This window comes from Grammomys surdaster, unplaced genomic scaffold (assembly GCF_004785775.1).
Source record: "Grammomys surdaster isolate TR1022 unplaced genomic scaffold, NIH_TR_1.0 126086, whole genome shotgun sequence".
NCBI lineage: Eukaryota > Metazoa > Chordata > Mammalia > Rodentia > Muridae > Grammomys > Grammomys surdaster.
In genome coordinates, this window is record NW_021620894.1 from 3539375 (window position 1) to 3554638 (window position 15264).

The 15264-nt window shown below is 44.4% G+C and overlaps 1 protein-coding gene and 1 long non-coding RNA gene across 2 annotated transcripts in view; one reads left to right on the top strand and one right to left on the bottom strand.

Moving 5' to 3' along the window:
- Clmp (CXADR like membrane protein) overlaps positions 1–14360 on the top strand; it is a 109398-nt gene extending 95038 nt beyond the window's left edge. The window contains exons 3-7 of the mRNA XM_028755827.1: positions 2184–2385; positions 3394–3561; positions 4588–4710; positions 10257–10398; positions 11354–14360. Coding sequence (XP_028611660.1) covers positions 2184–2385; positions 3394–3561; positions 4588–4710; positions 10257–10398; positions 11354–11654 — 936 coding nt within the window. The 3' untranslated portion in view covers positions 11655–14360. The remainder of the gene's footprint in view (positions 1–2183; positions 2386–3393; positions 3562–4587; positions 4711–10256; positions 10399–11353) is intronic.
- LOC114611177 lies at positions 9970–12698 on the bottom strand. Its single transcript, XR_003709800.1, has 3 exons — positions 12281–12698; positions 11966–12036; positions 9970–10339 (listed from the first exon to the last, which is right to left on the bottom strand). It is a non-coding gene; the product is annotated as an uncharacterized LOC114611177 (long non-coding RNA).
- Positions 14361–15264: the final 904 nt, after the last annotated feature.

Genomic DNA, 15264 nt, shown 5'->3' on the forward strand with positions numbered 1-15264 from the left:
GGATTACTGAGTTCGAGGTCAGCCTGGTCTACAGAGTGAGTTCCAGGACAGCCTGGGCTATACAGAGAAATCCTATCTCAGAAAAAAGAAAAAAGAAAAAGAAAAAAGAAAGAAACAGCAAGATTGATCACAGGACTTTGTATATTGCCTTGTTTGTTCCTTGACTGTTTGTATCTATTGTATTGTTGGTTCCTCAACCTAGAACTGACCTAAATACTTGCATGTAATTAAAAGGGTTTAAAAGAAAAGTGGGACTAAACAAACCCCGCCTCAGCCTTCAGCCTCAGAACTGGCTGGGGTCACGCTGCAGTTTTGTCTAACGTCTCTTTTCTTTTATTCCTCACTCCTGCGCTGGAGAACCTGTTGACTGACTAAGATGGCTTGGTCAGTTTTCAATGTTTTAACAGTTTTATTTGCTTGCTTGCTTACTTACTTGTCTATTTATTTGTTCGCTTATTTCCTTAGTGTGGGTGGGTGTCAGGGGAGGGGTATCGGCATTATGGCCTGCTATTACATGAGTACGTGAGGTTCCTCTTGTTTGACCAGCAACCTCTTTGCTGACTGGAATCATCCCTCTCTCCAGCCTCGATTCTCAGCTTTTGCACTGACTGGCAAGATATCTCAACTAGTAAAGGTGATAACCCCAGTGATCCGCATTCCATTCCACAGATTCCTGTGGGGGAAGGAGAAAATCGATTTCCATAGGCTGTCCGACCTCCATATACTAATGTTCACACCCACACACATGCAAGATAGATAACATTTAAAAATTATTTTTCAAAGATTTATTTATTTATTTATTTATTTATTTATTTATTTTATGTATGTGAGTACACTGTGGCTCTCTTCAGACACACCAGAAGAGGGCATCAGATCCCGTTACAGATGGTTGTGAGCCACCATGTGGCTGCTGGGAATTGAACTCAGGACCTCTGAAAGAGCAGCCAGTGCTCTTAACTGCTAAGCCATCTCTCTAGCCCCTAAAAGTATTTTTTAAAACATTATTTTTCTTCCATGTTTACCTTTTCTTCTCTATTTCTGAATTTTCTGGGAAAGCTATTAATAGATAGTTAAATAAATTTAAGGGCAAAAAAGGGAGAACAGAAGAATCTGTGGAAGAAGGACGTATAACTGCAAACCCCCACACTTAGCTTGGAAGATGGTGATGGGCAAGATCAACCTCAGCTACACAGACAGCTAAGGTAGTCCTCTCTCTCTCTCTCTCTCTCTCTCTCTCTCTCTCTCTCTCTCTCTCTCTCTCTTTCTTGTTTTTCAAGACAGGATATCTCTGTGTAGCCCTATCTGTCAGGGAACTTGCTTGGTAAACCAGGCTGGCCTCCATCTCAGAGATCTGCTTGCCTCTGCCACCCCAGTGCTGGGATTAAAGATGTGTACCATGCCTGGCTGTTGGAGACCCCATCTCAACAACAAAAGCGGAGCTTGGTGGCTATGGAGACGGATGCTTTGCTGCTGCCTGTCTGTGGAATGGGCGTAATAACAACCTGTGGTGTGGAGGAGACTGTAGAACAAAATGTGATGAGACAGATAGTGTGACAAAGTGACTATGGGTGGTATGGGTGGGGGGTGGGGAACGAGAGCGTGTGTGTGTGTGTGTGTGTGTGTGTGTGTGTGTGTGTGTGTGTGGTGTGTGTGTGTATGAGAGAGAGAGAGAGAGAGAGAGAGAGAGAGAGAGAGAGGGAGAGAGAGAGAGAGAGAACACGCATTCAACTGGTAGAAGAATGCGGAAGAAAAGGCTGTGGAAGGGCGTTTCTCCTTCCGATCCTCTAGCCTACGGCAAGCACTGGTAACCTCGACTGCTAGCCTTCCAGAAACTCTGTGCTCAGTGTATGTGGGACTGTACACATCCAAGCCACCCAAATGGAGTCCTTCTGAGTATTCAACGAAGTAGTTCAGGCTTTTTATAAATAAACGCTGCGTAGGCCTTTGTGGTAGTGCAGACCTTTTGCCCCAGCACTGCCCCAGGCGAGGCAGGTGAGTGAGTTTAAGACTGGCCTGGTCTACATAGTGAGTTACAAGCTGGCCCGGAAGCTGTGATCCTGCTTCCTCGTGCTCCCAAGTGCTGGGATAACAGATGCACACTACCACACCTGGCCTTCTCCTCATCTCGACAGCAGAAGGAGAAGGTCGAGTCCCACCTTTTGCCTCTGCCTCTGTCTCCTCAGGTCATTACATATTCCAGTCGTCATGTCTACAGTAACTTGACTGAGGAGCAGAAGGGCCGAGTGGCCTTCGCTTCCAACTTCCTGGCAGGAGATGCCTCCCTGCAGATCGAGCCTCTGAAACCCAGTGATGAAGGCAGATACACCTGCAAGGTGAAGAATTCAGGGCGCTATGTCTGGAGCCACGTCATCTTAAAAGTGCTAGGTAAAGTAGGACCCCAAAATAAATGTCCGTGTCTTTTTTGTTGTCGTGGTTTGGTTCGTTTGTTAAGACAGGGTTTTTTGGTTTTTGTTGGTTGGGGTTTTTGTTGTTGTTGTTTTTGGTTTTTGGATTTTTTTTTGTGTGTGTGTGTTTGTTTGTTTGTTTGTTTTTGTGTGTGTGCGTAGCCCTGGATATCCTGGAACTTGCTCTGTAGAAATCCAACTTGCCTCTGCCTCCTGAGTGCTTGACTTAAAAGCATGCACCACCACCACCCGGCAATGCCTGCGTCTTAAGGTAGTGGCTATGAGGCATACACAGCTGCAAATGGTAAAATCACCTTTGCAGTTCTTTGTAGTGTGCACTTAGACATCACCACAAAGAAGCATTTATGCTCAGATTTTAGCTAGGATGAGAGAAGACGACACAATTATAGCTTTCTTTTCTAATCTTATTTTATCCAGTGTATGCTTGAGTGCGTTTACTTGTGCAAAAGTGAGAGGTCAACTTTCAGGAGTCGCTCCTTTCTTTCCACTGTTGGTTCTGGGATTGAACTCAGGACTCCAGGCTCACACAGCAAGTGTCTCTACCCACCGAGCCATATCTGTGGCCTGTAATTATGATTCTCCCATGGTAGCTCATTATAATACCCTCTAAGACTCACTGTCCTTTGAATATTTGATTACTTACAAACTACTGACTATTTATCCTTGTTTCAGTATCAGTAAAAGTATAAGTAACTTTCCTAAAATGTCCCCATAAATAGCAGAGACTCTTTTCTGAGTCACTTCAGGTTCCAGCGCTGCTAGTAGCAGCTGGTCCTAGGGAGAGGGACGGAGGAGGAGAAGGTGATCAGGGCTCTGGGAGGTGAAGCATGGCGGGATGCATTTCAACTCAAAACTGAATAAAGTCAGGCATGACAGGGAGCTGAATAAAACGCTAAGTGAGGCTTAGTTCTTCTGCTGGCATCCTGGAGACTCTCTTGACTGATCTGTCTTAAATCTTTTTCACCAGTGAGACCATCCAAGCCCAAGTGTGAGCTGGAAGGAGAGCCGACCGAAGGAAGTGACCTGACGCTGCAGTGTGAGTCGGCCTCTGGAACGAAGCCCATTGTGTATTACTGGCAGCGAATCCGGGAGAAGGAGGGAGAGGATGAACACCTGCCACCCAAATCTAGAATTGGTAAGTCATCTCCCTGTCAGTCTGCAAATATAATAACAGGATCCACAAATTCCAAATCTTCCTTGGCAGAAGCTCACTAGATGCCCTGGGGCACGCTGCTGAATCTCGTGCGTGCGTGTGTGGTCGTCATTGGCTTGGTTTGTTCTGGCTTGGTTTGATTTGGAGATTTTGGATTTGAGGCAGGGTCTCTTACAGCATTATGTCCTAGTTTGCTTTTCTGTTGTTGTGATAGAACAAAAGCAACTAAAAGAGGAGGCAGGAACCACTGACAAACAAACTTACCGCCTCTCTCTCTCTCTCTCTCTCTCTCTCTCTCTCTCTCTCTCTCTCTCTGGGCTTACATGCACGCACTACCCCCACACCCAATGTGAACCTCTCTTGCAGTTACTGTGTGATTTTTGAGACAGGGTGTCGTGAAGCCCAGGCTGGCACAGAGCTTGCTACATAGCTAAGGAGAGTCTTGAACTCTGGATCGTCCTGTCTCCCAATTGCTGGGATTATAGGGACTTAGCAACATGACTGGGTGGCTGTCAAACCTCTTGAATTTCATTTTTCATTTGTAAACTCGGACCACAATAACAACAAAATAAAACCCATTTCTTTCTGCAAACGGCACGGACATGAGAGGGTGAGGGAAACTCTAAATTAACTCATTTAGTATCCATTAAATGTTCTCCATATTTTTTTTTCCTTTTGATTCAAGACCTAGGACCTTGTACAGACCCCCTCCTCCACAGACTCTCAGAAAGTTGCCCAGAATAGCCTTGAACTCACTTTATTGGGTAATATTATACATGCCCCAGCCTTCCAAATAGCTCCAGGGCCTTTGTTGCCAATCTTTTGTAGCTCCCGAGGATGCACAACAATTTAAAATAATATCTCCCCTTTCCCATGCTCCTAAACAGGATCTGTTCTGTCAGTTCATCCCATTGAACCGTTCGACATCACAGGTCTGTGACGCTCAACGGTAAACAGTGGAGATGCTGTTGTGGAGGGGATTTACCATCTCTGTTTCTGCTTCTATAGATTACAACAACCCTGGCCGAGTGCTGCTGCAGAATCTCACCATGGCCTCCTCTGGGCTCTACCAGTGCACAGCAGGCAACGAGGCTGGGAAGGAGAGCTGTGTGGTGCGGGTGACTGTACAGTGTGAGTATCTCGGGGTTGTCTTTCTTTTATGATGGAGAGAAAAGCCCAGGACCTTTAGAATGCTAGCATTCTGCCACTGAGCTAAACCCACAACCTTCCAATAATGACTTTTTTGTTGTTCCGTTTAAAATTCGTATTGGTACATGGCAGTTTAGTATAAGATGTTTTAATCGTGAATAAAAGGAAGGTCAAGGAAGGTCAAAGTCTTTATTTCCAGAAGACCATTTAGTGATTTTGTCTGGGTGTATAGTTACCTATGTGTATTAGCCACTCCTCTGGATAGAACCAAACTATGGAGCTGGGAATTTGGTTCAATGGCATAGCATCTGCATGGGTAGCTCCATTGGTAGGATGCCAGCACCACTACCACACACACACACACACACACACACACACACACACACACAAAACTGTGTGCATACACACAGAGAGACAGAGACAGACAGACAGAGAGACACAGACTCTAGAGACAAAAACAGAGACTGGGGTGAGTTTAGAGATACACACATAATACTCAAGCTTAGAAGGTGAACCAGATAACCTGGAGTTGAAGGTCATCCCCCACTATAGACAGAAGTTTAGAGCTATTCAAAGCTACATAAAAAGCCTGTCTCCAAAAAATTAAAACAGAAAAGTAAGGTCAGGTGTTTTGCTACATCCTGTAATCCGAGCTCTAGAGACAGGAAGAGAGTGAATTTGATGCCTGCTTGAGTTACTTGGTAATATCATTTTTCATTTTTTTTTGTTGTTGTTTTATTTTTCGTGACAGGGTTTCTCTGTGCAGCCCTGGCTGTCCTGGAACTTACTCTGTAGACCAGGCTGGCCTCAAACTCAGAAATCCACCTGCTCATACTTTTTCAGTGAAGACCTTGTTAAATTTGTAAGACAACTGATACTTGTTGGACAGAAGTACGGTACTTGCCGGGTGGTGGTGGTGCACGCCTTTAATCCCAGCACTTGGGAGGCAGAGGCAGGCGGATTTCTGAGTTCGAGGCCAGCCTGGTCTACAGAGTGAGTTCCAGGACCAGGACAGCCAGGGCTGCACAGAGAAACCCTGTCTCGAAAAACCAAAAAAAAAAAAAAAAAAAAAAAAAAAAAAAAAAAAAAAAAAAAAAAGACTCCTATTCCAGTTAAATAGGTGACCACAGAAATCACAGATTTTGTAGAACATTAACTATTTTGCCGCTTGCCCCAGCGATCTTCACAATCTCCAAGTTAAAGTGTCTTTGTCCCTAATCTAATGTCTCAAGTGGCCTTTGGACCAGTTTTAACATCTTAACAGTTCTTTCTTTCATTAAGTGATGAAGTAGTTTTTGGTTGGTTGGTTGGTTGGTTTTTAGCTACATTTACTTATTTATTTTGTGTGCTGCATGTGTGGTGGGGTGGAGTGGTACTGGACAGGCACGTGTCCCCATACTCTTGTGTGGCTGTCATAGGACAACTAAACGAAGTTGGTTCTTTCCACCACGTGAGTCCTGGACATAGACCTTCAGACCATTAGGCTTGGTGCCAAAGAGCCTTTATCTGCGGAACACTGTTACCAGCCCATGATTCACTTGTAGTAAATGAACCACAGAGGTGATCAGAAGTGACGGCAGGTCACATCTGAGACTTTGGTTATACAAAATCAGTGCAATTCTTCATTCTCAAGACTAGATTTCAAATGCCCATTTTGGGCCATATCTCATCAAGAAGCTCAGGCTGGGCTTGAACTCTTAGATCATGCTTTCTTAGCTATTCACTCTGAGGGAATTCATAGACAGCCTATGTGAAGAAAGAAGGCTTACACCCAGCAGCCACTGGGAGCCATTTTAGAGGGCTAGCCTCCAGCATCCAGGTCCTACATGTGTGCAGTATGAGATGGCTTTTATGTCAACCGAACAACCGCCCTTTTTATTTGAAGCTATCGTGTTAGTAAAAGTGAAAAAAAATCAGGACCAACTGGATATGGAAGCTCCTACCTATAATCTCAAAGTCGGGAGGATCATGGATTCAAAGTCAGTCTGGGCTATAAACCAAGGCTGGGTTGTACACACACACACACACACACACACACACACACACAAATAATAATACCAATTATTAGAAAGATTACATATTGAAACAACAACAACAAAATGGTTCTTTAGCCAGGCCTGGTGGTACAATCTCCTACTTGGGAGGTAGAAGTGGAAAGATCTTAAGTACTTTTATATTCTTAGCCAGTATAAATTCTAGCACCTTTTATTGTTGTCTGTAGATTTGGAAAGAGAAAATCTAGTGTGGTGAAACTTCAGAGACCAAGACTATGTAAACCCTGAGTGCACATTCAGGTAGAATGTCAACTAAGTGTGTCCTTGTAAGTGGCATCACAGAGGCTGGAGAGAAGGCTCAGTGGTTAAATGGTCCTGAGTTCAATTCCCAGCAACTACATGGTGGCTCCCATCAGTAATTGGATCCCATACCCTCTTCCGGCATGCAGGTGTACATGCAGATAGAGTGTGTGTGTGTGTGTGCGTGTGTGTTAAATAAATAAATCTTTAAAAAAAAAGGGGGGGGGGGCTGGAGAGATGGCTCAGTGGTTAAGAGCATTGACTGCACTTCCAGAGGTCCTGAGTTCAAAATCCCAGCAACCACATGGTGGCTCACAACCATCTGTAATGAGATCTGATGCCCTCTTCTGGTGTGTCTGAAGACAGCTACAGTGTATTCATATATAATAAATAAATCTTTAAAAAAAAAAGAAAAGAAAGGTAAGTAGCATCGTGGTCATAGACCAGCCATTGCCTCCTGCTTCCTCTAAGACTCAGAGACTAATTTGACAGATTGTCCTTCCTGTTTTAGATCTCCAGTGAAGTAAAATTCCATTTATCCTGACTTCTTCCACGCCTCCTTTTGTTTCTGAAGCTCTCCCTTGTTTCATTGTTGCTTCCAGCTGTGATATGTTGGCTGGCCTTGAAGTTTTCTGGGTTTGTGGGGAAAGGCGTAGGGAGCTTGAACCCAGAGCCAGAGCCTGGCGTGTTCTAAGCAAGCAGTGGCTTTTATCTTTTTGAGGCAGAGTCTCTCCATGTAGCTGACGCTGGCCTTGAATTTTGCTAGAAAGCCATACTGGCTTCAAACTCAGGAATTCCTCTTGCCTCATCTTCCCAAATACTAAAATTACGGTGTTCCCACCAACTGGGCATTCTCGCTGTTCTGTAGTGTTTCGTTATACAAGTGTGCCTCAATTACGAATCCATCCTAATAATACAGTGTGTGTGTGTGTGTGTGTGTGTGTGTAAAATTTTTCTTATTATTGAGACAAGGTCTCACTGTGCAGCCCAGGGTTTCAATAGACTTCCTAAATAGCCAAGGATGGATTCAAACCCACAGCAATCCTCCTGCCTCTGCTTCCCATGTGCTAAGATTATAGGCATGTGCCACCATCTATTCTATTTAACGTAGATTGAGAAATGTGTTCCATTGTATCTTATCAACATTTCTGTGAATTTATCCTTTAGATAGTTCCAAAACTATGCACACATACATGGAAATTAATGAAATGTTTTGATTGTGAAAAAGTAAAGACAACTTCAATTTCTGTTAGTAGGTAATTTATTCAGAGTGCACATTGGCAGTAGGGCCATAAGGAAAAGAACATTCCTGAACTGAATTCGTTCACATAAAATAAACCCCAAAGCCAAGGAGATGGCCCAGCCATAGGTACTTACTGCCTAATCCGATGATCTGAATTTGACTGGAAGAACTCACATGATGGAAGGAAAGAACAGGAAAGAACAGATTCATGCAAGTTATCCTGACTCCTACACACACTCACAATGTATACACACATATAAAATAAATAAATAAAATGTAATGATAAAATAAACCCCAGCCTTTCAAGAACCTAGCAATAATATATATATATATATATATATATTTTTTTTTTTTTTTTGCCAGATGAGGTTACACACATCTTTAGTCCTAACACTCAGGAGACAGAGGCAGGAGCATCTCTGAGTTGAAAGCCAGCCTGGTCTACAGATCAAGTTCCAGGACATCCAGTGCTACACAGAGAAACCCTGTCTCCAAGGGGGGGAAAAAGACAGGCATGGTTGGTGGTACATACCTTTAACACCATTGATCAGAAGGCAGAAACAGGAGGATTTCTGTGAGAACAGGGTGACCTGCATAATGAGTTCAAGGCCACCAAAGACCCTATCTTGGGTGGGGTGGTAGATAAAAGGCAAATTTTTATAGTAAGAGACCATGTTGTTAATAAAAAATAGGCAGGACAAGAGTCAACTACTTTCTGTTGACAACACTTCCAGAATAGAAGCTGTATCCTTGTACCTGCCTCTGTGCACATTAGGTCCAGCCTGGACCACTCACAGTCATCTGTGGCTTGCACCATGAGAAGCATCCTGACACATATCCTTGCTTCCTTTCCTCCCCATGAAACACTCCATTTCCCCAAGAACAGCCACGGTGTGCTTTCTTCAATGTAACACGAACCACGCAACTCTTCTATTGCTTCTCCAGTCAAGTGGTTGCCTGGTCTATTAGGTCCCATGGGAGCTGGTCCCTGCCTGTCTCTGTGACTTCTCCCCAAGCTTTCCCTTGTTCACTGTGCTCCAGAGACACTCACATTTACCACACCCTCTGTACCTTCTGCCCAGAGCAAACACTCTGTCTCCAGTTCACCACAAGACGGTCCTGTCTTTTGTATTTTGACTCAAACACTGCTTTCCCAAACTGAGACTGTAATCCCCTATTCTCTTTCCAAATTGCCAGTCATCCACTTCTGCCCTCACAGATCCACTGTGTGAAATTATCTGCATCTATTCTTTCTTGGTTTTCCCTTTTGTAGAGTGCAAACTCAAAAATGGAGAAACTCCCATGGAGAACAGCTGGCTTAAGTGAGCACTTAATAAATAAATAAGTAAATACCTAGCACGTGTCATATCCAAGTGAGACCATATATGTTCCTAATGTGCAAATAGAATTTCACCTTGAGTTCTGAGTTTGAGAGCTACCAGCAGTCAAACACAGAATTGTATGCTGGGGGTTCTAGTCTATTTTAATTTACCGGTAGAAAAGGGCAGTTCAGAAAAATTGGGCAGAGCTAGAAGATTGCCCAGAGGTATCCCATGAGGGTTGGAATTTTTTTTTTTTTCGAGACAGGGTTTCTCTGTGTAGTCCTGGCTGTCCTGGAACTCACTCTGTAGACCAGGCTGGCCTCTAACTCAGAAATCCACCTGCCTGTGCCTCCCAAGTGCTCGGATTAAAGGCGTGCCCCACCACCGCCTGGCTTGTTTTTTTTTTGGGGGGGGGAGATTTTTTTTTTTTTTAACATGACACAATAACTTCCCCAGCCAACGTGAACCAAGACAGACTTAGTCACTAAAATCTGAGCAAACTAGCAGAGTGATTCAGTAACTTCAGCTTGCAAGAATATGGAAAGGCGCAGTCACATGAGAGGGTCGCAGGGCAGGGCGCTGGAAGCCATCCCGTCCTGAGCTTCCAGAGTGCACGCATCTCCGAGCTTATGTTTGACGTTACTTCTGTCTGTGCTTCTGAGGAAACAGATGTGCAGAGCATTGGCATGGTGGCGGGAGCGGTGACAGGCATCGTGGCGGGAGCCCTGCTCATTTTCCTCCTGATCTGGCTGCTAATCCGGAAGAAAAGCAAAGACAGATACGAGGAAGAAGACCGACCTAACGAAATCCGGTAAGCGTCCCTGTTTGTGCGAACTCCATTTACATGCCGACTCCATAGTCACCAGTCAACATAAACATCCCTTAGGTGCCCTGTACTATTAATCTCTTCAAAGGGTTATCCTGCCAAGTAGGAAATTACAGTCTAGGGACAGAAGATATGATTCACTTTATTGGGAAACCACCCTTGTCTTGGCTTGCTTTCTGTTGCTATGGCAAACAGCATGACCAAAAGCAGCCTGGGGAGAAAAGGGTTTATTTCCCCTTAGAGCTTACAGTCCATCACAAAGGGAAAGCAGGCTAGGAATTCAAGGCAGGAACCTGAGGGTGCCAACTCTAAGCAGAGGCCATGGAGGGGTGCTGCTTACTGGCTTGCTCTTCATAGCTTGCTCAGCCTGCTTTCTAATAGAACCCAGCATCGTCTTCTCAGGAGTGGTGCCACCCGCAGTGAGCTGTACCCTCAGACAGCCATCATTCATCCAGAAAAATGCCCCACAGACTTGCCAACCAGCCACTCTGATGGAGACATTTCCCTCTCTCCAGATGACTCTAGCTTGTGTCATGCTAACAATCAACCAGCATAATTCTCAACTTTACCTCTGATTCATTCCCACTTAGCAAGGGTAGATAATAAAGAGGGTATAAACCCACAGGACATGAAAGGGTTTAAGTACACAAACCCCCAAATCAAAGCAGTTCTATCTAGACCGTCTCCCGGTTGAGCTGTTATCCTCCTGGTGCGACTGGCTGAACCTCTCTGGCAGTCACTCAACAAACATTTTCCTAAACTGAGCATTAAGTCTTATGAAACAAGGAACTGCTCAGTTCCTTAACTGACTGCCTTGGAGATTTATGGCTTGAGGAATTTATTGAAAAATCTTAGATGCAAGTAACTTTAATGAGCGTCAACACAGCCCTGGCTGTACTAAAGTTTATCTCTACTATCTGTTCATTTTTTTCCCTTTCAGAGAAGACGCCGAAGCCCCCCGAGCCCGCCTCGTGAAGCCTGGCTCCTCTTCCTCAGGTTCCCGGAGCTCACGCTCTGGTTCCTCCTCCACCCGCTCCACCGGGAACAGTGCCTCCAGAAGCCAGCGGACGCTGTCGAGTGAAGCAGCACCGCAGCCGGGGCTAGCCCCTCAGGCATACAGCCTAATAGGACCAGAAGTGAGAGGTTCTGAACCAAAGAAAGTCCACCATACGACCCTGACCAAAGCAGAAACCACACTCAGCACAATGCCCAGCCAGAGCAAAGCCTTCCAAACTGTCTGACTTAGAGTGAACCTGACTTGCACTTCCCCGATCAGTCAGGCTCTTAGGCTAGCCCCTGGACCTCGTCCACCAGCCACGCAAGCCCCTCAGCCAGATAAGCTCTCACTTAAGTAGCTACAGGAATGGCACTGACCAGTTCTGGTGAGCACCCTCCTTATATAGGATACCAAACAAACAGGAGGATGGAAACTGACCGTCTCTCTGTAAAGGTACCGTCACTGTGCCTTCAGACAGAGCGGCGCGGGGGAGGGGCCCAAGCTTATTCGGTCAATAAGGGAAGGGTGAGGCTGCACACACCTGAAACATCTTACCTAGGATCTTGCAAGTCACCACGGTGAAGAAGAAGAAGCGGGAATCTCATAGATCAATTTTCTACTCATTTCTGCAAATGTATTGGATTAGTGTGATTTATTCAGATAGTCAAAACAGAAGCCCACGCCTTATGATAATACCTATCTGCAACATGTACTGAGAGAACCGCGTTTAAGAAATTCACATTAAAAAAAAAAAGACGGAAACACATTTTTTTTTTCTACCTTGACTTAACTTCTTGTGTCATAAGGTTTGAACGTTAACTGGGGAGAATTTGAAACGGTGGGAGACAGAGAAATGTGTTTTTCTCTTACCTCATCCACAGCCAATCTTCCAATTTCCATGGAACCCTAAAATAATAGCTAAGGAGGAAGTCCAACCAAGTTGGGAGATGATTCTCTGAAGAGTTTTCCATTTTGATATTCAGAGGATTGCCAACAGATATCAAAACTATCAATCCCGGGGCAGTTTCGGCTCATTACTCCAATTTGACTGACTCCCCTAAAGACTTTCTGCTGGATGTTTCTAGAAGAAACAAATACTCACTATACATCACTTAATGAATGTCCTTAGGGACAGTCCTCTAGAGAAAGTCTCTCAGGGATGTTGAAAGATCCCCTTGCATACACCACTTTCTGCTCCTCTTTCTGGGAAACCGTGAAACCAGAATTTCAAGACTGTTCGGAATAGAGAGTAGTGGGCCTTTCTTTCAGTAGGTCCAAGGACATTTGATATTGGCCCCAAACTTGGCGATTCTCCCGTTTCTTTCATTCTAGAAGGATGTGAGTGTGGGACTTTGGATGATTCTAGGCCTTAAATTTTCAGCGATCATTTCCTAAAGGCACCGAAAACCCTCATGGTCCTCCTCTTCCCGCTGAGAGGCTGAACCACTTCCTCAACGTCTTTCTTCTCAGCGGTAGACTCCAAGAAAAGTGTTGCCGTGGGCTGGGCTGGAATGAACTACCATCAGGGAGCGGGTGGCGAGCGAAAGGAGTGGGTGGTGGCAGCGGGTTCAGCTCATGGCTGATAACGTTTTTTTGTTGGTGGCATTTTGGGAAAGAATAAGCAGGGAGGATTCACTACCAGCAAAAAGTTATCAATACAACTCACACATGGAGAAGAGAGATGGCTGAGAAATTTAAACGAAGAAAAAAAAAAAAAAAGCAGCCATCCCAGGACAATTAACTTGCCTTTTAGATGTTCTGGTGATTAGGACACTGAAGGCTTAGCTGCGAAGCCGGAAGGAGCCCTTCAAAGAACAATGCAAAGTCAGCTGATCGTGGTGGGTGGAGCCGAGCATTTTCTATTGTTGACCAGGGCAAAGGCTAGCGGAAAGAGGAAGCCGGCTGTGGCTGCTGAGATGAAATGTTCTCTGAAAAAGGACTCAGACGCTGCCAGGGAAAAGGTTGATTGCCCACTACTGCCCCCATGTCTCCGGCTTCTTATTCTTACATTTTATTGGCATAAGAGAGTCCTCACAGGACGTACACACATTTCCTTCTAAAAGTGCGTAGGAAATGATGCTTGCGTTAAGTTCTGGGTTCGTTTGGGTGGGCTTTGTGCATGCTTAAAGTGACCGTCCTAACCTGAGTTCTGTCTTCCTTTTAAAGAGGTAGAAATAAGAGACATTGAGGGAACAACACAGGTGCCCGTTCACTTGAGAGAACCGGCATATTCGAATGCTTCTTATACTAACTCTTATTGTAAGATTTTTTTTTTTTTAAAGCCCGTTACTCTGACTACACTTTATCCTTCTTGGAGGATGGTATCCAAGCAACATGTCTTTTCTGCTATGTAATTCCGGGCGTTCTCATTCCTGGAGTCCCTGAGCCAAACAAGCTTACGAGGAAGGCTGCAGCTGTGCTGTCAGAAGCAATTTTCTCACTGCTCCCTGCCTTTGAGCACCGGGTTTCCTGTCTGCTCTTCAAGCAGGGATCAGTCCCCTTTGTCGGAAAAGGAAATTCCAATGCTTTAAATGTGTTATTAGAAACTAATACCATTGAATACCCAAATTACTTTGGAAACTCTTCCCAATGGAAAGCTACCAAAAAAAAAAAAAAATACATCAGACATTATACGAGGAACTGAGAAATTCTGAGAGATAAGGCACTGAAGTCAGAGGCTCAGAATCAGCCATTCGCGTTTAAATAAGACAGAGAGTGGGCTGAAGCTAGAGGGAGAGCCATGACTGGCTCCAAACCACCTTCTTCCATTGACTTTGCAAACCAAGCCAGCTGAGTCTTTAATGTGAAAAATAGAAAAGAAAAAAAAAAAACCTGATGGGCAAAAGCAAAAAAAATAATAATAAATGTTTGTAAGAAAATGCAGATGGAGGAATGTGTATGTTTAAAGAATAACCGTTTCAATAAAATATATCCGCCAAATTTAAATGTGTACAATAGTAAAATTAATGTTTTTGTTGTCATTTCGTACCCAAAGCATTTCGGAATTGCTGTTCTAAAAGGTATTCATGGTATGCTTGATTTCCGGTACTGTGCCGTTTATGTGACACCTGCTATGTTGCCTTGTAACTGGGATGGTGAGTGTCACAAAAGCACTTACCAATTGTAACTCCATTTGTAACAGCAAAGAAAAAAATAAATAAGGGATGAAGGTACCATAGGAGGAGCTGGGGCTATTTAACATGCACAGGAAACGTATGTATACCCTGCTGCCAGAGGAACAGAACTCGGCCCGTATGTGGTTAGTGATCAGTTTCAGTCACAAGTTTTATTTAATTCAGTCACAGGATTTAATTAATCTCAAAGATGTGAGGAGAAAAGACCACAGACCCAAATCATCATGGCCAAATTAATTATGGCAGACAAGCAACTGAGGCAGGCTGGCTCGGCAGTATATGAAGCACTTTTTTCCTCTCAAGGCACGGTGTTAAGTGGAGGCGTCACAGAGCTGGCTGCCCTTAAGGACTTTGAATAATTGTGAATATTTTGTGCCCAGTACTAAGTACCAACAGAGAATCGTACACTGTGGGATCTGGAAAGAGAAGAGACTGCTGAGAGTCATAGAAATCTACAAGTAATTTTACAGAAGTCCACATAAATCTAACGGAAAAGGGTAACAGGCAGGCAGGACTTGCCTGGAATCTTTGTGCTCAACAGAGAGCAGGAGTTCAAGTTCACCCAGTCCGGGATTTGTTGTTGTTGTTTGTTTGTTTTGTTTTTATTTTTTGTTTGTTTGTTTTTCAAGACAGGGTTTCTCTGTGTAGCCCTGGCTGTCCTGGAACTCACTCTGTAGACCAGGCTGGCCTCGAACTCAGAAATCCACCTGCCTCTGCCTC